This window comes from Aedes aegypti, chromosome 3 (assembly GCF_002204515.2).
Source record: "Aedes aegypti strain LVP_AGWG chromosome 3, AaegL5.0 Primary Assembly, whole genome shotgun sequence".
Lineage (NCBI taxonomy): Eukaryota > Metazoa > Arthropoda > Insecta > Diptera > Culicidae > Aedes > Aedes aegypti.
The window spans coordinates 342826407-342852459 of record NC_035109.1 but is presented as its reverse complement, the minus strand read 5'-3'; the positions used below and the strand labels follow the sequence as shown (position 1 = coordinate 342852459).

At 36.8% G+C, this 26053-nt stretch overlaps 1 protein-coding gene across 2 annotated transcripts in view; it reads left to right on the top strand.

Moving 5' to 3' along the window:
• The first annotated feature begins 3815 nt into the window (after positions 1–3815).
• Positions 3816–26053, top strand: part of LOC5579114 (dihydroceramide fatty acyl 2-hydroxylase FAH2) — a 29729-nt gene continuing 7491 nt past the window's right edge. Inside the window, exons 1-4 of one of the 2 annotated variants that reach the window (XM_001657263.2) lie at positions 3816–3976; positions 17336–17701; positions 23122–23650; positions 23720–23836. In XM_001657263.2, the coding sequence (XP_001657313.2) occupies positions 17399–17701; positions 23122–23650; positions 23720–23836 (949 nt within the window). In that variant the 5' untranslated portion in view covers positions 3816–3976; positions 17336–17398. Of the gene's footprint in view, positions 3977–4242; positions 4385–17335; positions 17702–23121; positions 23651–23719; positions 23837–26053 lie in introns of those variants that run through there. The other variant, XM_021855580.1, reaches the window with a different exon arrangement.

The window sequence follows — 26053 nt, the reverse complement described above, 5'->3', positions numbered from 1 at the left end:
GGGACATGCAAAATTAATTAACGTCCAGTCGAGCGCCCTGAGACTATCCCTTATACTGTTTCACCAATACGGTTTGGTTCGCATGCGAATGATGGGTCAACGTTGAATTCATATCACAGACAGACAGATTTAACAGATACAACGTTTAGATACAGTATGGCCCGATTTTGTCAGTCCATTTTTCAAACACATGTCTGATCTTCTTTAATTATTTCATACATGTGTCAAACATGTTACACCTTTTCTAATCTTTACATTTTGGAGAAAGATGAGTATGATTTGTACCAGTTTGTTGCATATTCACAAAAATATCAGAGTCTAGTACACGACACTGAACTTGAAGACGGTTGAGGTCTGAATACGCGTATAGGGCAAAGGATACAAACTCTAGTGAAATTAAATGGTATAGCACAAAATTCGTTTTTTTATAGGATCGAAGATTTATTCACAAACATATTTTCAACATTGGTTTTAATTAAACAGTAATTATATAACGGTAGTAAATACCAAACTCAATCAGATCCGTTAGCCACCTAAAATGTTGATTCATCGGCTGAATATAATGAAAACAATGCCAGTGATTTGACCGTTTGTCTGTGCTTATATGTTTCAATATCGTTATCAACTGAACTGAAATATGAGCATCAAAGCCGCAGGAAACTCTTCCGTGAGTTGGAACGACGAATATTTAGGCAATAAGGTTGTTGGAATATATTATTGTTCGAATCTTGCACAAGATAAGATAATGAGCTGTGATCGTAACATGACAGATTTGAAAGGATCGGACACCAAAAAGTGCTATATTACAATGCGAATTGTTTCTGCATTATTGACATTACATAAAAAAACTTACAAAGGAGTTGGGGTACTACAGTAATGTAATATAAAGAATGAACACTAGCGTGGAGTAAGTGCATTATAGAAAAGTGTTTGGTTATTTGAGATATTACTTTTCTTATAAAAAAGCGGTCTGTCAAGTATTGCATTTATACTTTTCTATAAAGTCATCTCGCATGTCAATGACAATATTTTACAATATTTTACGACGTGTTCGTTGAGAGCAACTTTCGCGCAACGGGAAATAATCTTCTTAAGTGGTGACTAGTGAACATTGAAACGCAACTTGAATACAATGAACGCAGCATAACAATACATTTTGTTTAGTTTTGGAGAAGTTGCAATTGTTTGTTTAAATAGGTTATTAGGGCAGCAAAAAATCTCGCAGCAGCGTTAGTTTGGCGCAGCTCAAAGCTACATTGATTATTTTATTAAATCGAAAGTTATAATACAACGGTTCTCACATTCAGTTTTGCCTACCGGTTCAAAACTAATAGGGTTGGATCATAACTCCAGAATATTCTTCTTTCGAAATAACTCAAGCAATAACTTCAAGTGTTTCAACAGAGTTTCTTCTTCTCTCTTCAGAAAACTTCTTGAAAAAATTCTAAAATACTAGTTGTAAAGTAGACAAGAAAGATTCGATCACACTCCAAGTAATCCAAGCAGAGATTTTTCTCACGCATCACACCAAGCTCAACACAACTGCAATCGTTATCATCAGACAAATATGCCGCACGTCGCTGCTCCCTACAGTGGGTACCTCCTTAGTCACCCTTCCAATCAATGGGCTCAACCGAAAAAAAAATGTCACTTCTAAAATCAACCACTATCCACTAGTCCGCCGATGAGGGCCGCCTATCTTATCAGTTGAGTAATAGAACGATGATGACAAAAAGTAAACCCAGGCTTTGCATTCCTCGTGCACCTAACCTCGAACCGGCCCGTCAGGAATAACGAGCACCCCATCGAATAGTCATCATTACTGTAGAAAACGCAAGCTGCGAGATTCTCGTTTCTCGTATTTCCCTGGAGAGTCGCGCGTACTCAGAAGAATTTAGTTTTACTCACCTATTGGTTAAAAATGCTCGAAGGGGCTAGAATAAACTTCTACGTGTGAAATTGAATGTGCACGGTAAATACACTCCCGTGTAAAAGTTTGGGATCACCCTCAAAAAATATACAACAGTGTTTTGTCCATAGGTATCTCTGTAATTACATGTCTTATTACGGCTCAAGAATCCATCATTCAATCATCAGCAATCATCAAAAATTAAAAACCAGTTTTTTCGTTCAAATTTCAATTGATCCATATGAAAATCTATCATCGTATTTCAGATAGCCAGTGCAATGCAATGATAGATTTTCTTGAGTATTGCTTCGATTTTGAGCAAAAAAAACTGGGTTTGAAAATATGTAAAACGATGATGGTTATTTTCCTCTTAAGGTGAAGATAAACCGAAGCCAAACTTCAAATTTTCAAGAGCAATTTTGATCCCAGAGAGGCACAATTCAAGTTTCGGTGAAATGAAATGAGTGAGTGAGTGAGTGCGAATCATTTCACCGAAACTTGAATTGCGGCCCACCGAGATCGAAACTGTCGGATCTTATGTGCAACACTCAAGCCCAATCACCTCCCCCTCCATCTCAGGAATACAACGCACAGTTATAACAGCTCATGGCTTCACAATTCGGATTTCGGGGAATAAGTCTTGTCAACACTGGATACAACAATTCTGAAACAATTTTTTCAGCTTACAAACATACACATTTTTTTAATTCAATGCCTGTTACTAAAATTCACAACGAAATTTGTCAGTAATTTCTGCATGTATATTTTTAATCACACCCTAAAATTTAGAAGCTTCTTACAGGAATTTCTCCAAAAACTTTTCAATGACATCCAATAATGTTCGGAAAGTTTTCATTATGAAGAAACCAAAAATTTATTGCTGTTTTTTAATTGTGGTAAATACATGATACATTTCAAAGATTAAGATGATGTCTTTGATTCAATGAATTTCTCAAAGAATCCTTCTAGATCATTTTTTGGAATGATTAACGCACACTTGTTGAAAGATACAAAAAAACCGGAGATATGCTCACACATGACTAGGGGCGCACAAATGGGGGTTCGCCAAGGTCGCCATGAGGCAACTCTACGGCTTTGCCTTCGATGCATGCAAATCATTTTTGTTGATATCTTTACCATTTTTAAACCAATTTCAAAAGTCGATCGCTTATTTTATATTAAATAATGGAACTTAAATAGCTGGTATGTGATTTTACAGAATTTCAAGTAAGTTTCAGTGACCCGAAGTTTTGCACGATATACCATACTAAAAGGTGACCCAAAACTTTTGCACAATTACTTGAACTCCCATTTTGTTGACTTTAAATAGTTTCAAAATCTGTTCTACAAATGTTTGCAGGTGCCAATCAGAGAGTAAAGAATTAAGGCTTTAGAATTAGGGCATTTTAAAAAAACTACACAATTTTAAGTTAAAATTAAGAATTCTAAATTCACAAAGACGTTAAAATTCATACGAAGAAATGTTAACTCATTGCCTTTCGAAGTTCCAATTTAACGTATAACTACAAAGATATGAACAAAACACTATTGTATGTTTTTGAAGGGCTCATCCCAAACTTTTGCACGGCAGTGTACATCACAGGTGTACGTCAGTACAGGCGTCACAAGTTCAGCATTTTCATAAACGTCCATTATCAGTCTGTATCAGTCAGCCTGTGTGATATTGGAATCGTTGTCCCTTTCCGAAAAATTTCACGCATGCCTATGAAACAAACAGCAGTGCAATCCTCACCACGCCTTAAGCCGTCTGTGACTCCCTGTCATCCCGTCCAGCCACAAACTGTAGCATATTATCTATGTAAGGTACTTATTCCACCTGCCTCTCTGCGTGTGCCTTATTTGTGATTATGGTGATGTTAGTCCTCGTCAAACGGGAATATACGGGGCACGACAGTTCAGTGCCTACCGCAGTTCTGATTCAAACTCCGGGCCGTTAACATTTACGTTGGGTTGTTAGAACTCTCGGAGCGGGCGCGTGGTGCATAACCGTAGATTTAACGGGCGCTGTCAAAGTAGCAGAAGAACTTCGTCACACTTGTTCTATTAGTAAGTTTTATTGGATGGTGTCAGTCGAAAATCAGCTCCAAAAGTGATTGAAACAAATTGCGCTTACATAAGGTGCAATTTTGAAACGAATGAGTCAGGTGAATTCCGGCGACATGCGTGATTTTGCAACTGATATCGACGTTAATTTCAGTTGGGGCAATTTCACCACGGCCAATCTTATCAGTGGACAGGACTACTACATGTGTAATGACATTGATTCGAATCGGTCCTATCGGCACCTAACGGACAGCGATTACAAGTGCCATAAAATGCAGTGAAGGATGTTACTAATCTTGGGCTTCAGATGGATATGAACCTTCATTAGCGTTACTTCTTCGACGGAGATTTAACGTTTCCAGGAACAAGTGCTACAGTGCAATTGTATCACACAGGTGTTAATGAGTTCAAGTACGTCTTCTCGATTGCGCTTCATCGCCAACAGGAAGGAAGAACCATTTCTATACACAGTGTACAGTTGTTTTAAATAACAACGAAATAGTGCTAATCAGTTCAGCCTCACGGGAATAACTACGATTGTTGAAATAACCATAATCGGTTTAAAACTTCCGGTGCGAGTTTTCACCAAAAGAGTTTCTCTGTTTCTGTTCGGTATATCGTTACAGAAAAAAAGTATGTGACACTATCATAGGCGCCAACTTGTGACGTAGTTGGGGGGCGAGACTTTTCAAAAACGCACAATTGCAAATAAAATTGACGCAGTTCACCCATATTGACATATGACATACTTATGTGAAAATAAGTGCATTTGATCGGAACAAATTGCATTTGAGCTTCGCCAACCCCCATCAAATACGTTACAAGTTGGTACCTATGGACACTATTCTTTAATTCCTTCTCAAATTGATTACTCCAATATAAATGAAAATCGGCGATGAATTACAATGGAACTCATCATCATGCTTGGACTCGGAAACCTTGAATTCCGTTGATAACGATACTTTCAACACAAACCAATATTCTTTGCATATGGTGTCTTGCTATGAAGCAAAGCGTTTTCGAAGGGGGCTGGGTTCCAATCTCGGTCAGGACAAGAATACACCGAGAAAATATGCACAATCTCGATTCATTACCACTGTTCCTCTGTTTTGGTATCATATTATGAACAACCTTAGCAACAACTCCATGCCAAAATTAATGGATCTCCTAAAATTCTTCGATTTATACAAACATATGTTGGCTATTGTATTCTTGTATTCAGTTATTAACAATACCTTCAACACGAACCAATGTTATTTGAATATGATCGACCATTCTATTCTATTGCAAATATTATGCGTAGCCAGATATTTGCTTACTTGGCAAAGTGTGTACTGATAGCATTTAGATCTTTGAATGATGCGTGTTAATGAACTATAGTTATAATAGTGCTCAATTTCGCATAATCAATACATAAAAAATAAAAATATTAAAATTTTCAACTGGTAGAAAATTGACAAAGACACGTGAAGACACGGATGAGTCTACTTGCATCATATAGTGTAGTTGTTAGCCTTTCAAATGTTTATAAAAATGTTTGCAACTATCTGAAATATTTCAGTGTAAAAACGTGAATTTTTACAATAAATAACTCATAGAAAAAATGAAGATATTATCTTGGTATGTTCAGCAATGTTTTGTATTTTGAAAATATATACATAGTGAGTGCTAGAACAATATAGGCCAAGAAAATCACGAATATTTGCACATTTGAAGTGGTTTTTATTTGAAAATCGCTATAAATCCTTTATAGTAATAGATAGACTTTTCTTCATTGATCAAATAAAATAGAGAGTATGATGGGTAAAGGTTTAATTTTTTTTTTTTTTTTTCATTTATAAATTTCTATTGTTGTTGTTTTAATAAGGCCACATAGGCCTATGACTCTCTTTACAATTTATTACATAAACAAATTAATCTCTATCATACATGTGATTTTATTGTGAAAGGAAGTTTGCATGAAACTGGAAAGGGACACTTAAATTCGCTGCAAAAATTATGAATTTTACCTTCTTCTGTTTGCAACGAAAAGATTCGAAATTATAAGCACAGTTCCCGACAACGAGAATGTAGTATTCAAAAAACTACGCGAAAAATGATTAACTGTCCGAGCAAAGTTGAATAACAACCACATAACATAGCGATAGCAAGATATACATCATGAATTCATTTTGTTATTTTTTGTTATCAATATGGAGACTCTTATTATCAACGAATTTTGAGCTGTCAGATCGACGATGTCATCAATAAGCGAATGACGTCAAATGTTTGTTATCATAATTTGATCTTCTTAGCTAATAACATAATGAGATATTAATTGGATGTATAAAAAAAATTGTTATAAATGTGTTTCAAATAATAACACAATTAGATATTAATATGATATCTTTAGTATAAACCTTTGTTACACGTCTGTTATATTGCCTGCTTATTCGACCAAAAAGAAAACAAACTGAGTTATCAAATGCTTGTTATCGAATAACACAGGATTGTTATATTTTTGTTACCCAACTTTGCTTGGATGACCCCTGATTCACTGTTTTAGGGAAAGCAATGTGAACATCTGAGTAGGTCAATGGGTCCGAAAAAACTTATATATATTTTTCTAAGCAATCATAGGAGGAAGGCCCTGGAAACAGTTTTCAATTTTTTGGGCTGTGCTTGGAAGTCACGTCAATATGTATGAGCTCAAATAATGATATGGCTGTTATAGATCATGCATAACTAATGAGATTTCGAAGAATGATATTGATCCCAACAGTCTCAACAATTAACCTTTTCATGTCCATTTACGGAACTCTTTCGTTGAACGAGATATAAATAGTCTTTCGTGTCACGAAATCCTTTTATTTCGGAAATAAGATCGAGAACTTGAACTTATTTAAACATCTTTCCCTGCGTTGTTTCCCATGACTCTCGCTAAATATTGACGTTTGTATGTTCAAATCATAGTTCGAATCATAGCCAACAGTAAAGTGTTCCTATAATGGAGGATTCCATAAGAAAACAACGGATATCTCAAAATTAAGAAGACAAAATATACCGCAACTAAACGAACAGTGTACCAAAGATGGAGGCATCATTTTTCACTGCCTTTTGTTACTATGATGAGATGATTTTTCTCGTTAAGTAAATGTCCTTTACTTCCTGTTACAACAAAAATATCGTCCCCTTAATGCTACAACTAGATAACTCGAAAATCAAAATTTTGGGATGTGCCACTTTGAAAATATGACCGTTTTACAAGGTGACGGTTAATCGCAGAGGATATGGTTGAAAAATAAACTTTAACTTATGTATTTTGAATCACACGCTTATGAGCTGTAGGTATTTTACAGATCTAATTAATAAAAATGTTTTGGCATATTGAAGTCAAAAATTTCAAATTTCGAATTATCTAGTTGTAGCATTAAGGGGACGATATATACCTTCATTGAGCTTCTTGAGTTTTAAGCAGTTAAATGAAGTTGAATCGTACTTAGTATCTCCACTTTTGGAACATCTACCCTACTTATATACTGCCAATGTCAGTTCCTGCGGGTCACAATGCCTATAATCATTTGAAAGTGTTTCATGAAGCTAGTAGGCACTGAAAAGCCGTTTAATGGCCCATATACTGCTCATAACAATGCTTATTGGTCACCTGGGTACCATTGAGATTGAATTGGATTATTTAGGGATATGTGGTTCTTCTTCCTCTTTTTCTGGCGTTACGTCGCCTGCTCCTCAGCTTAGTGTTCTTATGAGCACTTCCACAGTTATTAACTGAGAGCTTAACTATGCCAATGATTAATTATTAATTAAAATTTCTTTATTAGTATCATTCCAAACATTACATTCATTTCTTATATCTAGGTGTTCTGTGTTATTTGACAACACTATCATCCTAATTTGGTAAAACAAATTTAAGATTTTATTAAAATTTTGTTAACAACATATTACATTTCATTTGCCGTAGCAGTTCAGTTTTTTACAGGTGAGTTGATTTCACCTGCTTATAAGAGAAAAAAAATGTTTTTTAATATACTTAACCTAACTTAACCTAAACATATAACGCATTAATCGTGGCAATAGAAGATTGTAACGATTTTTGCCTGAAATTATTAATGATTGTATTTGACATTTGTTCCAATGTTTCAACATTGGATATTCTATGTAACTCATTGGTACTATACCAGGGAGGAAGCCTCAGAATCATTTTCAAAATTTTATTTTGAATTCTCTGCAGAGCTTTCTTCCTGGTATTACAACAGCTAGTCCATATTGGTACAGCATACAACATGGCTGGCCTGAAAATTTGTTTGAATATCAACAGCTTGTTCTTAAGACAAAGTTTTGATTTTCTATTAATAAGGGGATAGAGACATTTTACATATTTATTACATTTGGCTTGAATGCCCTCAATGTGATTTTTGAAAGTTAAATTCTTATCTAGCATGAGCCCTAGATACTTAACTTCATCTGACCAATTTATTGGAACCCCTCTCATCGTGACAACATGTCTACTTGAAGGTTTCAAATAAAGAGCTTTTGGTTTATGTGGGAATATTATTAGTTGAGTTTTGGAAGCATTAGGAGAAATCTTCCATTTTTGCAAGTATGAAGAAAAAATATCCAAACTTTTTTGCAATCGACTACAGATGACACGCAGGCTTCGTCCTTTGGCGGAGAGGCCTGTGTCATCCGCAAACAAAGATTTTTGACATCCCTGAGGTAACTCAGGTAAGTCAGATGTGAAAATATTGTATAATATTGGTCCCAAAATGCTGCCTTGAGGAACACCAGCTCTTACAGGAAGTCTTTCAGATCTGGAGTTCTGATAATTAACCTGAAGTGTACGATTTGACAGATAACTTTGAATTATTCTAACAATGTATGTTGGAAAATTAAAGTTTTTCAATTTTACAATCAAACCTTCATGCCAAACACTGTCGAATGCTTTTTCTATGTCTAGAAGAGCAAGACCAGTAGAATAGCCTTCAGATTTGTTGGAACGGATCAAATTTGTTACACGTAGAAGTTGATGAGTGGTCGAATGTCCATGGCGGAATCCGAACTGTTCATTGGCAAAAATTGAATTTTCGTTGATGTGGGCCATCATTCTGTTCAAAATAACCTTTTCAAAAAGTTTACTGATGGAGGAAAGCAAACTGATTGGACGATAGCTAGAAGCTTCTGCAGGATTTTTGTCTGTTTTTAAAATTGGAACAACCTTAGCATTTTTCCATTTGTCAGGAAAATATGCTAATTGAAAACATTTGTTAAATATATCAACTAAATATGATAAGCTACTTTCTGGAAGTTTCTTGGTGAGGATGTAGAAAATTCCATCATCGCCAGGAGCTTTCATGTTTTTGAATTTTTTAATAATAGTTCTCACTTCTTCCAAACCAGTCTCCCAGGCATTTTCGAAAACGTTCTCTTGATTGAGAATATTTTCGAACTCCTGAGTAACTTCATTTTCAATTGGACTAGTAAGTCCTAAATTAAAATTGTGCGCACTTTCAAACTGCATAGCAAGTTTTTGAGCTTTTTCGCAATTAGTTAGTAATAATTTGTTTTCCTCTTTCAATGCCGGTATTGGCTTCTGAGGTTTTTTCAAGATTTTCGATAATTTCCAAAAGGGCTTAGAGCCAGGGTCCAATTGAGAAATTTTATTTTCAAAATTTTTGTTTCTTAATTGAGCAAAACGTTTCTTGATTTCTTTCTGCAAATCCTGCCATATAATTTTCATAGCAGGATCGCGAGTGCGTTGAAATTGCCTTCTCCTCACGTTTTTAAGACGGATCAAGAGTTTAAGATCATCGTCTATAATCACGGATTCAAATTTTACTTCACATTTTGGAATTGCAATGCTCCGGGCTTCAACAATGGAATTTGTTAAAGTTTCAAGAGCATTGTCAATATCAAGTTTAGTTTCTAAAGAAATGTTAACATCAAGATTGGAGTCAACATACGTTTTATATATATTCCAGTCGGATAGTAAATAATTGAAAGTGGAGCTGATAGGATTGAGAATCGCTTCTTGGGATATTTGAAATGTAACAGGGACATGATCAGAATCAAAATCAGCATGAGTAATCAATTGGCTACAAAGATGACTAGAGTCGGTTAAGACCAAATCAATCGTAGATGGATTTCTAGAAGAGGAAAAACATGTGGGGCTATCAGGGTATTGAATTGAGAAATATCCTGAAGAGCACTCATCAAATAAAATTCTGCCGTTGGAATTACTTTGAGAATTATTCCATGACCGATGTTTGGCATTAAAGTCACCAATGACAAAAAATTTTGACTCATTGCGAGTCAATTTACGCAAGTCAGTTTGGAGCAAATTAACTTGCTGCCCAGAGCATTGATAAGGCAAATAGGCAGTTATGAAAGTATATTTACCAAACTGTGTTTCAACAGAAACACCTAAAGTTTCAAAAACTTTAGTTTCAAATGATGAAAACAGTTGATGTTTTATACGCCTATGAATGATGATTGCAACTCCCCCACATGCCCCATCAAGTCGATCGTTACGATAAACAAAAAAGTTAGGATCTCTTTTGAGTTTAGATCCAGGTTTTAAATACGTTTCGGTAATAACTGCTACATGCACGTTATTAACCGTAAGAAAATTAAACAGCTCGTCCTCTTTACCATTCAGAGAACGAGCATTCCAATTTAAAATATTTAAATTATTATTTGGATCCATTAGAAAAACGTAATCCAATAACAATTTGATTTGTAAATTTTACACCTACTTGGACTGCTTCAGTCATAGTGGTGGCTTTGAACATTGCATCAATCATTAGATTCAATTGTTCAGTTAGAAAATTAAAATCAGAGGCAGACATGTCATGTGATTTCCCATTGGAATTTCCGGTAGACGAAGAAGCGGAGTTACCTGTGGCGGTAGGGTTTTTTCCATTTGATTTGAAACAAGTAGAATGGGTACCCATGGATCGAACAGGGGAGGAGTTCGAATTTCCTGCTACGATATCGGCAAAGGATTTACCGTGGGTAGATACATTCGAAATTGAAAGATTCGAACGGCTACCCGACGGATTAAAATTAGTTTGTGAATGAGAATGATTATGATGGGTATGATTCATGATCAAGCGATCGTTAACTGAAAAATGAGCATTGTTCGATACTCTACCAGGCAAATTCCGGAAACGACCGTTATCGTAACGGATATTATCTTTCATCTGCCTGGCACGTGCCTCAATGACCTTTTTGCGTGAAGGACAATTCCAAAAATTGGACTTATGGTTAGCCCCGCAATTACAACATATGAATTTGGTGGTATCTTCCTTCACTGGACAGACGTCTTTGGCGTGAGAAGAACCTCCGCAAATCATGCATTTAGCATCCATGCGACAATTTTTTGTACCATGACCCCACTTTTGGCACCGACGGCACTGAGTGGGGTTCTGGTAATTTCCTCCAGGTTTCTGGAAATGTTCCCATGTCACACGGACATCAAACAAAAGTTTTGCTTTTTCTAAAGCTTTAATATTATTTAGTTCTTTTTTGTTAAAGTGAACTAAATAAAATTCTTGAGAAAGCCCTTTCCGAACAATGCCAGATTGGGTTCTCTTTTTCATAATGATTACTTGGACTGGGGAAAATCCAAGTAAATCATTTATTCCATTTTTGATCTCTTCAGGTGATTTATAGTCACTTGAGAGACCTTTCAAGACAACTTTGAACAAACGTTCAGTTTTGTCGTCATAAGTAAAAAATTTGTGCTTCTTCTCTTCAAGATGTTTGAGAAGAAGCTCACGATCTTTAAGAGTTTCCGGCAAAACGCGACAGTCTCCTTTCTTTGCGATTTGGAAGGAAACCTTGATTCCCCTAATGGAGTTCAAGATCTCCTGCCTAAATCCCGCAAATTCGGAACAACTGACCACGATAGGCGGCACTCTTTGCTTCCTCACTTGAATCAAAGAGCCTGGGCTAGAGGCTGCTTCGATTTGGTGTTCGGAAAATTTGTCTAGAGCATCGAACTGATTGCTCATTTCTATACAATTATTCATTTCACCCTTGGAAGAAAGTTCGCATTCCGGAGAAACGTCCTTTCTTCCATTCTTGCCACGTGTAGTGACAGTTTTAAAACCCACTTTTTTGGAAGGGAGTAGTGAATTCAGAGATTCACCCTTCCTTTTGTTTGTTGTTGATACCATGTTTAATTAATAAACGAAAGAAGACGTGACCTTCGAAAGGTTTTTTCCCAAGACGGTGTCCAAGAAGGATTACCACCGCTAGCTTTCGCCAACGGGTCCAACGAAAAATCGAAGGCACGGGTCCAAACAAGGATCGTAAAGGGATCAATAGTAGAAAAATAGTACTGAAAAGTACTGTTTTAGTAGCACTGAAAAGTACCGTTTTTAATTTTAGCACTGAAAAGTACTGTTTTTGTAGCACTGAAAAGTACTGTTTTATTGCTTTAGGTAGTTTTTAAGAAAACTTCCAAGAGCAGAGAGAATTCGTGTACGCACAGCACGAAGGTACGATGCGCACTGAACTATGCCAATGATCATTTTTGCATGTGTATATCGTGTGGCAGGTACGAAGATACTCTATGCCCTGGGAAGTCGAGAAAATTTCCAACCCGAAAAGATCCTCGACCGGTGGGATTCGAACCCACGACCCTCAGCTTGGTCATGCTGAATAGCTGCGCATTTACCGCTACGGCTATCTGGGCCCCTAGGATATGTGGTATATTCTGAATTTACGTTACAAATTAAATCCAAGTTTTCAAAATTTCTGGTGCCCTGGGACCAAAATTCAAAATTCATATGGAAATCGTTCATGTCTCATCCCTCAGCAAATTTCACTTAGGGATGACAGTTTATGTGAATTGAGATGATCTTGTGTCTATGACTTTAATCAATCTCTTCAATCATTTATGTAAAATTAAGTTATTGAAGTGTAATTATACGAATTCACTGATCACTTTAAAAATAGCGCAGCTCATATGCTGAATAAGACACACAATTTCGCATATATTAAGTGCAAGAAGTGCTTCGGCTAACGAATGAAAAAATGATTGATTGACCTAAATCAGTTTTAGAGAACATGAAATGATTTTTATTCGATTGAAATCATGTTATGATTGTAAATTTGTCACGATCGGAGATAGCAGAGCTAAAACGCAAACCACGACAAATAAATGCATAGGGTAACCAATATATTTTGGACCCCTATATATTTTAGACCCCCTGGGGTTTACCCTGCAAATTTACCAGTTTAAATCGAAAGGCCAACTCAATTCGCATGCCATTTGGAAAGATACAACTATTCCGCACTAGCATCAACGATTTGTACATAGAAAATGTGTTTATTTTATCTGAAATTAATTTAATTTAATCGGTCCATCCATGCAACCGTTACAACACGTTACACACAGAAATCGAAGCCGTCAAAATATATACTTTGAGGGTCCAAAATGTATTGGTGTGTCCAAAATAATGAAAAACAGTGCTTCACAATTTGATTATTTTCGACGTTTTTTGAACCCTACATGACCGTATGGGCATTTTTATCTCGTAGAGGAAGTTTTTCCCTACATTTTGGCATGTTCTTTGACTTGATTACGCTGTGCAATTAATTAATTGGGACAAAAAACTAAAATCACTTTCTTAGGGGGTCCAAAATACGACCGTTACTCTACCAGGGCAAGGAGAGACACAAAGAAAGCAAGAGATATAAAATCATCAAATGCAACTCGTTAACCACGTCGCCATGTCAAAATACAAAAATATTACGTCTGTTTTTCTATGACTACAGCACTGCCCATAAAGGCATAACTGGTCGGCGTTAAGTCAGAGTGGACCAAGTACTAAACTTGGGAAATTTGGGTTCATTTGATGCGAATCACCTTACCTCCATATCACTTTGATCAGGTTTGATGAATGTTGTAAACTGCAAGAGAAATGTAGAAAAATTACTTTGGATGATCAATAAAAATCAATAAAAATATGCAGTAAGAGTGGACCAAGTGCTTATTACCATAACAGCGAAAATGATCAGCGCGCTGTTGAATGCGAGGAAATGAAAGACATTTCATGTGATTTATCGAATTGTTTCACATCGAATGATTCATCTTCTCATCCATCAATAGAAATTCGTAAATATTACTAAATTTGATACATTGGATTTTGATTTTTGACCGTTCACCACATTTGGATGGGTGGTTAGAAATTGCCACACTTTCTGTGCAGACCGAGCGAACCAAGTGTCAAAAAGTAATAAACTGATTGATTATTTCGTTTTTTGAATCGATTTCTGAGTCCGATAGAAGCTTTCAGTAGTTCTATAGTGTCTGAATGCAATGTCCTAGAACCCGCTCATTGGACTAGTATATTTTGGCCGGGACTCAAGATATTCACTTGGTCCACTCTGACTGAACAAATATTAGAATATTGCTGGCTTCAATGCCCTGACTCTGCAAAACTTGAATTTTGAAATTTTTTGTGTCTGAATGGAATGTCCTAGAACCCGCTCATTGGACTAGTATATTTTGGCCGGGACTCAAGATATTCACTTGGTCCACTCTGACTGAACGAATATTAGAATATTGCTGGCTTCAATGCCCTGACTCAGCAAAACTTGAATTTTCAAGCTACAGTCGCCTCTCCACATCTCCATATCGAAGGGACCACCGAGATAGCGAGAGATCGATACAAAGAACAAATTTTTGATGAATACTAGATTGAAAAACACTCCGTTTCCAAGAAAACACAAACACAAACAAACGTCATTTTGCGCTCCTAATTTGTTTTGAATCTCAAAACTTTAGTCTAGTAACCTTCGATATTGGTCATACCGACTTACGGAGAGAAAATTGAGAACGAAAAATGAACAGAAACACATCGAGATATAGAGATATCGAGATAAGAAGGATATCGAGATATGGAGAGTGAAAATGTATGCAGACTGATGGGACTCATCGACATAGGGAGAGATATCGAGATGTAGAACATCGAGATGTGGAGAGTCGACTGTATCATAATGTCACTGATTTCAGGATTGAGGTTATGGATTATTAAATAATTTACGATACTGATGTCGAAGGATGTTGATAGTCTGTTTATCTTAAAGATATGCACCCAGTTTGACCATGCAAGCATCAAATGGTTGTTATTTTCCTAGAAATTGTTCAGTCAGAGTGCACCAAATCACTGAACGGTTATCTTTTGTTCAGTCAGGGTGGACCAAGTGCACATAGTCCATCAAAAAATCGTTCTATTAGAGGTTTGTATTATGTTTTTTTCATGATTATCACTTCCCATTATATGGTTTGAAAGTAACATAAAGATGTGTAGAAATATTGAACCGAAATTTGAACGAGGTCAAAAATTACAAAGCGTTAGACTTTAAGCCCATTTTTCTCAAAATATTCAAAATGTCACTTGGTCCACTCTGACTTAACGCCGACCAACTATTCCATATAGCATTAGTAGGCATTGAGAAAATAGCACTCAAAGTTTGAGGTTTGCATTATCATACAAATGTTTATAATTCTCTAGTGAATTTCTGAATTCCATATTCTTTTGGATCCACCCCACAGAATACTCATTCTGTGAATATTGATCAGTAAAAATATGAACTAAATATAATTCCAATTTTGCAGTTGCTAAATATCCAATGTTTATATAAAGACTGTTATGCCTTTATTTTCCAATATGGGACTGCACCAACTTCATATTTTTCCACAACATTTTCAAACAAAGTGTATAAATGTGCAAATGCGTAGTGAAGTGTATATTAAAATATGAATGTTACGATGTAAAAAGGTGTTAGTTCGAAAATCAATAATTCTAGTACGTTGAATTGCTAAATTTAGTACGTTGTATTGCAATAATGAGGAAATTCAAACAAGTTTTCCTTATAATTGAACCACTTTAAGTGTACAAATAATTAAGTCCGTCAATATCTCGCAATTCAGTGATAACTGCTATCACCGACAAATTTGATCAAGTAATCGTCTATCAAGTCTATCAGCGTTTGTTAGAAATTTATAATCGGCTGTTAAAATACATTACTCAGTCGTTCTAGTAATTTTGTTACCACTTCATAACTTCCTGTATCAATTGTGTGTGCTGTTAAACTGGTAAAATTATGACGAGTAAAGTGGTGAAATATTTGTATCCTTATTAAATCTATATAAATAAAAATGGAATGGAATGTTTGGATGTCACTAAATAACTTGAGACCGGGCTAGAGGATTTGGAAAATTCTTCCATAGTTATGTTCCTAAACTGTTCCGACCTGTTTGTGTACAGTGGGGATTCGCTCATTGAAGGTCCGCTACATGGAATGAATTGATGGTTGGATGTGCTGGTTGACAAAAAAAATCCAACTCAAAAGAACTCGAAGGGTATGTAGCTCAAGAGATAAGTGCATCAAATTCAACGAGACGATCCGATGCAATCTTCCTTCCCTTTTCCAAAAATAAAATGCACAAAAATGTGACAACAAAATTAGAAGAAGGGCACAGTATGTAGAATTCCAACGCAATTATTTGATTGGAAATCACTTAGAAGCCTGCATTCCCACTAAAATAGCAAAATAACCCATATCCGATGCGGTGTGGTACAACAAGTTAATAAATATTTGATAGCAACCGCCTCAAGAATCCATCCATATTCCGATTCCGGGTGGATGATTGATTCCATGTAAATAATTACATACCAGCCATTGCCAGCCGGATATCAGCGATTCGCGGTTGATTCGATTTACCTACTTTTGGATCTATAGTGCTTTTTATAGTCGACAATGTTTGCTGTTTATCATGGCTGAAATCGATACTAGGATCCAATTGATGTATTCTTGTGAACAGTCAATGCACGGACGGTCATGCTCTATGTAGACAAATAATTCGAGGTGGAAAATTTCGTTGTCGCCGTGGTTTAAGGGAGTGATAATAATCTAATAGACCGGACGGGATGACGGAGATTTCCACTTAGGATACCAGGCCGCACAATACGTAACTGCAGTAACCTTTGTGGGAAATTGTACTTTGAGTATTGGATATCTAATCACATCAAGTATTTGTACTTCCATTTGCTGCCGTGGCACGCTTGGCGTTTGCAATGTGATTGAATGTTCAAGCAAATATTGATTCATATTAATGATAGCATCGTTCAACACTGCATGGTGCTTAGAGGCGCATCGAAAAGTAGTAAGAGTGTAGGATCCGAAACAAAATGTATAGTTTTGAAATTGAGTTTATTTAACGGGACCTTAGAATATCGTAGAAGGATCATTTTTGGCTTTAAATCAGTTATAAAACCGCAATGAAACTTTAAAGTCCACAAATGCAAAATGTTTTAAATACATTCCTCTTGTCTTTATATTGTTTTACAGAGCCCGTATGGCAAACACCCCATGATCAGCTAAATTCTAGTAGGTACCAAATCCAGCATAAAAATGACAAAAGGCGACCCACTTCTGGTCCGCTACAAGGACTCTGTCTATGATTTGTCTGACTTTGCCCACAAACACCCCGGAGGGCTTAACACACTGAAAGGTCTGCATCAACAGGACATGCAGGAACGGTTCGAGAAGGCACCGGGTCACTCGGAGGCCGCAAAATACCTTATGAAGGAGTACAAAATCTGTGATAAAAACAATAATGCAATCGATGGCAAATCCAATGGCCTCAAACATGGTGCTAACGGAACGAAACACGCCAACGGAGTCATTCCACAGACGACCGACGACAGCATGGAGGTGAGTGAGTTGATATCTAACTAACTGCTTCAACTGAAGAATTAGAGAAAATGCAAGGCATTTCAAGTGATTTCTCAGATTTTTCGACATGGAAGGAGTCTTCTTCTCATTTATCAATAGAAATTCATAAACTTACCATAATTCGCTGCTTCTGTTCTGATTTCCGGCCATTTATCATATGTAGATAGTTGGTTAGAAATTGCAACAATATATGTGCAGAGTGGACCAAGTGTCGAAAAGCAATAAACCGATTGATAATTGCATTTATTTTTCCTAAGTCGATTCCAGAGTCCGATAGAAGTTTATAGTGTCTGTATGGAATATCCTAGAACCTAGTTTTTGAACCAGTATATTTAGGCCGGTACTTAAGATTTTCACTTGTTCCACTCTGATTAAACGCATATTTGAATATTTATGGTCTTCAGTGCCCTAATCCAACAAATCTTTAGTTTTCAAGCTATAGTAAGTGCACAAGACTGAAGAATCTGACAACAGTTCGCGTTGGAAATCAATCAAATTACTTGCTTGCTGGTGATGACCAATGGGATGAATTTTCAACTCGGAGCGCTGTTTTGTTCTCAAGTCTTGTGCTCTTGAAAATTTGAGGTATGGCTTCGTTCTATAATTACCTTAAAGGCTGGTTCGCTACTGACAAGACAAGCAATCGCCTATCTTGATGCGTGGAAAATTTCTTCCCAGAAATGGTCCACAAAATCACATTTCTCGCCCTAAAAGTCATTGGGAACCGAGTGTGTAGCTCTTTGTTTCTAAGAAAAAGAATGGAACCGAACGAAAACTATAACCACTGGTAGATAAAGGAGGATCTTTTCTTCATCGTAGCATTGTTGAATAACGTCTAAATCCATACAACTGCTCAGTAACAACAAGCTACACACCTGCTTACCGATAGCTTTTAGGGCGAGATCACAGGTTTTTCTTTTTGTAGTACGCAGTTGAGAAGAAATGTCATTTCAAACAGGGCTCTCTGTAGGAGATTTCATGAATCATTCAGTCAAGGAATTTGTTTACTTTTCTTGAGTGAAACAGCATACTTAGCTTAAATTTGCTCACCTTACTACAGTCGCCTCTCCACAACTCGATATCGAAGGGACCATCGAGATATGGAGAGATCGAAACAAAGAACAAATTTTTAATGAATACTAGATTGAAAACCACTCCGTTACCAAGAAAATAATAAACAATCAGATGTCATTTCGCGTTCCTAATTTGTTTTGAATCCCAAAACATTGATCTAGTATCCATCGATAATAATGGTCATATCGACATATAGAGAGAAAATTGGGAACAAAAAAACCAACAGAAACACATCGAGATAAGGAGGATAACGAGATGGAGAGAGAAAATGTATGCAGTGCAGAATGAAGGGACCGAGAAAATCATCGACATTGGGTGAGATATCGAGATGTACAGCATCGAGAAGTGGAGAGTCGACTGTAGTGATTTTTAGTATTTTATTTTTGTATTTTGTAAAAGTGAAGTGAAGCGTTAAAGTTCAATTAGTAGTTTTTCTCACTTCACAACAGATTGTTTGAAAGCAACCCAAAGATGTGTGCAAATATTGTATCAACATTTTCAAGAGTTAAAAAAATGTAAAGTGTTTAAACCCATGAAAAGCAATCCAAGTGAATTTGTCCTACGCATAACTGTCCCGCTACTGTATGCCTACGCATAACTGTCGCGCTATACAATTCAAAGCGCTAAACCCGAACAAAATATTCAGTACGCAGTTTTCAATAATCTGTGAATAATAAATATTAATTTGTAGATCTTATTGGCTAGATCTTATCTTGTAGATATATTGGCGGATCTAAAACCTAGTTTACTATGTATGAAACATCATTGTTTTACAGTTCACTCTCCCTTACTCGATATTTCGTATCTCGATATCGAGTTAGAGAACCATAGTAAAAGTTCGTTTTCATGGCTACCTCGATGGTCCCTTCAATATCGAGTAAGGGAGAGTAGACTGTACAAACCAAGTCCAAAAAAATACGGTTCTAGGCTATTTCGCACAGAATTTATGAAAAATATCGACCTTAAATATTTTATCAATTTTCGACCATTGTAGCATGGGCACTTTTTTGTAAATATTATTTAAAGATTTATTCAATATAAATATAGATGTACATAAATTGTTATATGATTATATTGTTTTTTTTTCATGTTCTTCAATGTTAATTTATTATTCGTGTTAATTTATTTTTCATTTAATCATATATTATTTCAATGTCAAAATTAACAAATTCAATAGTTCACTTAAATATATGCGATATTCAATATCATCGTTCAAAATGAAATGCACTTTTCCAAAACCGCATACAAAACTTGCATACAAGTCGCCTTCTACGAATACTATATCAAATAAAAGTCCCTGTCGCCTTACACACTACACCACGAAACACGAATAAGCCTAAGGTTCAAAGTTCAAGCCCGAACGTTAACGATCGTTATAAATAGAGTCCAAAAATAGACGTAACGATACAGGTCATTCAGATGGAATGGTAGCGAAAGAGATAGCGCTTCTATTGGTTCTCATTCGTAGTTGATAAGGATCGTCGTTTGAAAAGCCGTTCGACGGCTTTTTATTTAGGATCGAAGTCTAGCGATCTACGGCCCAAGCTCGGCACACCGCATCTACGCGCTAAATGCTGCTCTCGACCCCACGCTTCAGCGCTCAAAAGTCCCGGTTTGAGGGGAAAGCCGGAAGGGAACAAACCGTTCCAACAGAACGGCCATCACCAATTTCTATTAGCGTGGACAGGCCACGTGTGAAGCCCCCGACGATCCCCACCGTCGTCAACTGCGTCATCCGTCAACGACACATGTAATTTCCGGCGTGCGACGCTTCTTCATTTAGTAATTCCAAAAAGTCGCAGTTCGTTGCTGTATTTGGGGTGGTAGTCGCAATACCACCATCGTCGATATGCGCTAAATCCGGAATCCTGCTTTGCCGTCGCATTCTTCGTCCGGCTCTTCTGCTTTGCCGGCGGCATTCATCGCAGCATCTAAAAGGGTCCGTGAGTACAAGCCAAACCAAACTAACCGAGCTCGGAAAGAAGAAGATGATCGATAAATGTCGATAGAATCAGATTAGAAATCCGCACACACATTAGGGAAAGTAGGAAGAAGAATGAAGAAGAAAGGAACACACAATTATGAATAAAAACCTAGGTTATCAAATTTGAATAAATTTCTAAATGTTTTTGCTGTTCACAACCAAATGTAATTTTGTAATATGTTAGTGCTTTCCCTGTAACAGTTTTTTTTTTTGGTCTTCGAGATTTCTCACGTTTCGCGTCGTTCTACCTGTTTTTTTCTGTTTTTTTTTTTTGTACGCCAGGGTAGACTGCCTGGGAAATCAGTCTCTCCACTCACGTGTCTGAAGCGGACAGGGAAATTTGAATTAGTGAGTTCTTCCAGTGATGATACTCGTGAGTGGTGTCTTTTTGTGTCGGTAGAATGACGGTCAGCATCAACTATTTTTTGAGAATCGCTTAAGGCGACCTCTATAACTGACAAATCTCGATCCACTATACCTTTGAGTTTTCTGTATCGTTCCCTAAATTGCCATTTGGACTCTTATAAAACAAACCCGCCCTGAGGTTGGGTTTCTTGCCGGGCAAACATAACTCGACAGACGGTCCTCTTCGGAGGTGGCGTTACGTCCCCACTGGGACAGAGCCTGCTTCTGAGCTTAGTTTTCTTATGAGCACTTCCACAGTTATTAACTGAGAGCTTACTATGCCAATGACCATTTTTGCATGTGTATATCGTGTGGCAGGTACGAAGATACTCTATGCCCTGGGAAGTCGAGAAAATTTCCAACCCGAAAAGATCCTCGACCGGTGGGATTCGAACCCACGACCCTCAGCTTGGTCTTGCTGAATAGCTGCACGTTTACCGCTACGGCTATCTGGGGCACTAGTTTTATGTATATTTACTTAATAAACTACGCTCATTCAATCAAGCGTGTGCTAGAATTAGGGCCACAGTAACATGATCGATTTCTCTTTATCGATCCTCTCTTCTGTGAATGAAGCTGACAATATGTAAGTTTGTTGGCATGTTTCCACCTCATGATGCAAGATTGCATCGCTGACTAGCGTCCTCAAGTGAAAAAGTGCTAAGAAACTTGCATCTTGTCACCTTTATTCGCAAAAGGGGGATCAATTAAGAGAAATCGATTATGTTGCATTCACTCTAATTCTAGAACATGCGTGATTTATGCTTGGTGTTTATCTACAAAAAGTCAATAAAAAAGTATATGGGAGAAAAGTAAAATCGTCATCAAATTTTTAATAAAATGGTCGTACTAGATCTGATGATGAATATTTGTCTATTCTTAGAACTGAGACCTATATTTGTTCTTCTACAATTGAGTAATAGAACATGAAAGCCGCAAATTTTATCTCTGATAATAATAACTCAAACGAATACGATTGAAATCGTCATCTCTAAAATAATTTAACACTGGGTTAACTAAATGTCGTTCAAATGATTAAAAGCGTATCGATCGGAAATTATCAGAGTATTGCGTTACGTCTGATTGTCTATGATTATGGGCATACGTCATGAACATAATAAAATCACCGTATGTGTCCTCTCTTCCTCAATCAATCAATACAGCCGTTAGTCAAACTAGGCTTATCTTATCACAAAGTCACCGGTCGGTTTGGTTATGCAAATAGATAACGGAATCTAAAAAGTGAATTACGCAAGGTGACACATTATTTCTTAACTAACGTGTGAAAAGGGCGGTTCAACCTTTGTAATGGCAGTCAATCTTCGAGCTGTTTTGTGGAATAGCTCTGAATAAATGAAAACCCCAATTCAGTACTATACCATAGGCCAGGAGAAGTGGATGAACATGTCATTCATTTTCCTGTCAATTTTCATACAAAATCTACCTTTTTTCTACTTCTACTTTTTTCTACTATAAATTCACTCTAGGTGAACCACTTCCCTGGGCTATTTAGGAAGAAGAAGAAGAAGTTTATTAATTAATTGGCTCTTTATTATGGGGAAATTTAGCCCGAGGCTGGTTCATCCCCGAAAAAAGAAGAAGTTCTATATTTATTATAACTGAGAGCTTTTTTCTGATTAATCTTTTTTTTCATTTTCCACCATTGCATTCTAAGTCAAATATTATTATTATTATCTTTATTATCGAGACTTTTAGCCGTTGTTAGTCAAATATTTCCCATCCTTCAATGACAGCTTTAATTATAATGTGCTAGGAGATAAACATAATTAATCTTGGATTGCAGTTATTGTTCCGTCCTTTTCAATTATTTGTCTAAACGTATGGTTTCGTTAGGCTGAATCACCTGCCCACATCTAACGACTTTCCTAAATTATTTGCCTACTATACCGTTCCAAAATGTTTATCCCCTATACAGCACCTCGTGAATTGGAACAAACCCATGCTGGTTCAGATACCAACGCTCGGCAAACACTACGTGGACTGGGTCAATAAACCGGTTGACCGAGAATTGCGCCTTTTTGGACCAGCTTTACTGGAGAACCTCACCAAAACCCCCTGGTGGTTAGTGCCCGCATTTTGGATCCCAGCCATCGGCTACATCATTCACCTGGGCGTAAAATACAACCTGTCCAAACGACCCGATGAACTGACCCTCGGAGACCATCTCTCGCCGATCATTCTCGGTTGTCTATGTTTCGGAGTGCTGATTTGGACCCTGCTAGAGTATTCCCTGCACCGATGGGTGTTCCATCTGGACCCGAAGAATAATCGATTCCTGCACGTGTTCCATTTTTTGCTGCATGGACTTCATCACAAAGTGCCGTTCGATCCGTATCGATTGGTATTCCCACCGGTTCCAGCAGTGCTGCTGGCCACATTCTTCTACCAACCGGTGCGATTACTGCTTCCCTACCCACAGCTGATGCTGGCCGGTGGATTGATTGGTACGTGAGCGGACAAATTTAAGTTCATTTTTGGTTTGATAGACCTATCTAATCATTTAATCAAAATAGGATACCTCGCGTACGACATGATTCACTACTACATTCACTACGGAAGCCCGAATGGTGGTCACTTGTATCATATGAAGCGATACCATTATCAGCATCACTTCGTGCATCATGATCTGGGTAAGTTGCCATTTTGATAGTTTTTCATTCACATTACGTATAACCTACCTGTAGTGTTACAGCTTCTGTATTCATCTGCAACCATGTACAGTAAAATGTCGACTTAAGCATTACATTGCGGAATAATTTTTCATCTAAAGTATCATAAAACCTCAATTCGTTAATTTAACGTTGCAGAACCATCAGTCTTTCTTTTCAATATTATAGCACGTCAAGTTCTTGAGATATTGGCTGTTGAAAATTCAGAATTTACTATTTCATACTATGTTGAAAAAAAAAACGATTTGATCGAAGTCGTGCTATTCAAACCGAATCCTATCCTACATGGAAGTTGAAGTCCTGTTTTCCATGCTTGCTGGATTAGATAACTAAAATATCAGATAGATTAATCTTTTAATTTCATATAAACATTGTTAAAACCAGTGTTTTATACAATTATAGAGAAACAGACGTAACCGCTAGAACAATTATCAAATTAAAACATAGGCACGTGATTATTTTCGCCCAATGCTAAAAATATTTCATTTGGCCAACCGCGAACTAGATGGCGGTAGTGAGCAAACGTCAAACTCGAGCAAAAGCGATCCGAGCGCCACGACTGGCCCGTCGGACAACTACCAAATATTGAATTGGGCGCTATTCTGCTGAGTGATGAAAATAATTTGAGTGTTATGTCTTTTTGTCTGTGATATAACTTTGGCGACCTTTGAACGAAAGTAAGTACCGTAATCCGGAGTAGCATTGATCATTTTTTTTTTTTATATTTCTTAAATATTTCGTTTGAAAATGCAAATGTTTCAAATTTTATATTTTTAAAACAAGTACTGCCACCCATAGCTCGTGACTATATACTGCATTTTGTTTTTTGAAAGATTTAAGCATGTTTAAAAAAATGTTTTAAGTTATTTTTTGATTTAGCTGATAAAGGGTAACATTGATCACCTATGTAAACAATGTACGGTAATATTGAAAATATCGTTACTTACTTAAATCATGGCCCCAAAGCCGAATATGAAGGTCAAACACTTTTTGAAGATCAAACACTACTTTTCGAGTTATTTTAAAATTAAAAACACTTCGAATCACGGAATACGCCTAAAGGTAGCCAATGTACTAAGGGAATTCTATATTCTTTACAGTAATTCGTTTATGTTGCCTAATTGAGCATGTCTATGAAAGTTTTGACAACGGAATCGTTTTCGGCAATACCATTTTTAGTAAGAACCTCATTTTCCTTGCTCATATCGTTTGCAGAACATATGTGAGACATGAATCTTCGGTAGTGTCATCCTTACCCATTGAAATCATTGTTTCGAAAAGTTGACAAATTTACGCATAATGTAAACGCAATTTTCGCAAAAATAATCACTTACATTAGCTTATGAATATAAGAAAGAGAAGCACCATTTGTGAATTGGAAATGTTCCATCAATAAATGATGATACGAACTTTTTACGAGATGAGTCATTCCGATCAATGTTACCCCGCTGATCAATGATACCCCGGATTACGGTGCTGGAACATTTATGAGAGTGGAATACAATTCAGCAACCCCAAATTTATTAGAGACTAATAATTCGATTCTTCAGACATGAAAAAATGTTATTTTTCTTAGGCTGTGTCTTCTTCAATTTGGTTGATCTCCGGCTAATCAGTAGCCACACATTTGAAGACAAATGCCAATTCACGATATATCAACCGTGATATATCAAAAATGATTTCAGGTATTAGATGGCCGGCTCCAGGGGCACGTTTCCGGCCAATGAAGAGATTTGAGCCATCGGTCAAAAGGAAGATTGGAGGAAATATGAGGTCCCTTGAAGAGGGAAAATCGCATAAGATAAATGAGAGCATTTAGTATTACAGTATATACTAGATGTTGGATGGTTCCTGATATAATTCCCTGGAATGCTGATGAAAGTATTGCGATCCCTGTGGTATTCCTGTGTTTCTGGTGTGAATCTTATAATTTCTGGAATTATCCATAGTATGGATATCCGAGAATTGAAGTGGAATTCTTAGGAATGTCAATGAGGACATCTTGATGTTTTATTTTCTTTCTTTATTAACGAGATTTTTAGCCCATGGCTACTACATCTGGGGACCAACGGCTGTACTTCTCTTCCGAAGGAAGTCGTCACTACAGTGGAATTCCGTTTTTGGCATGCTCCATTTTTGGCACCCCCCGATTTAGGCAACAAAATGGATCCATTTTTG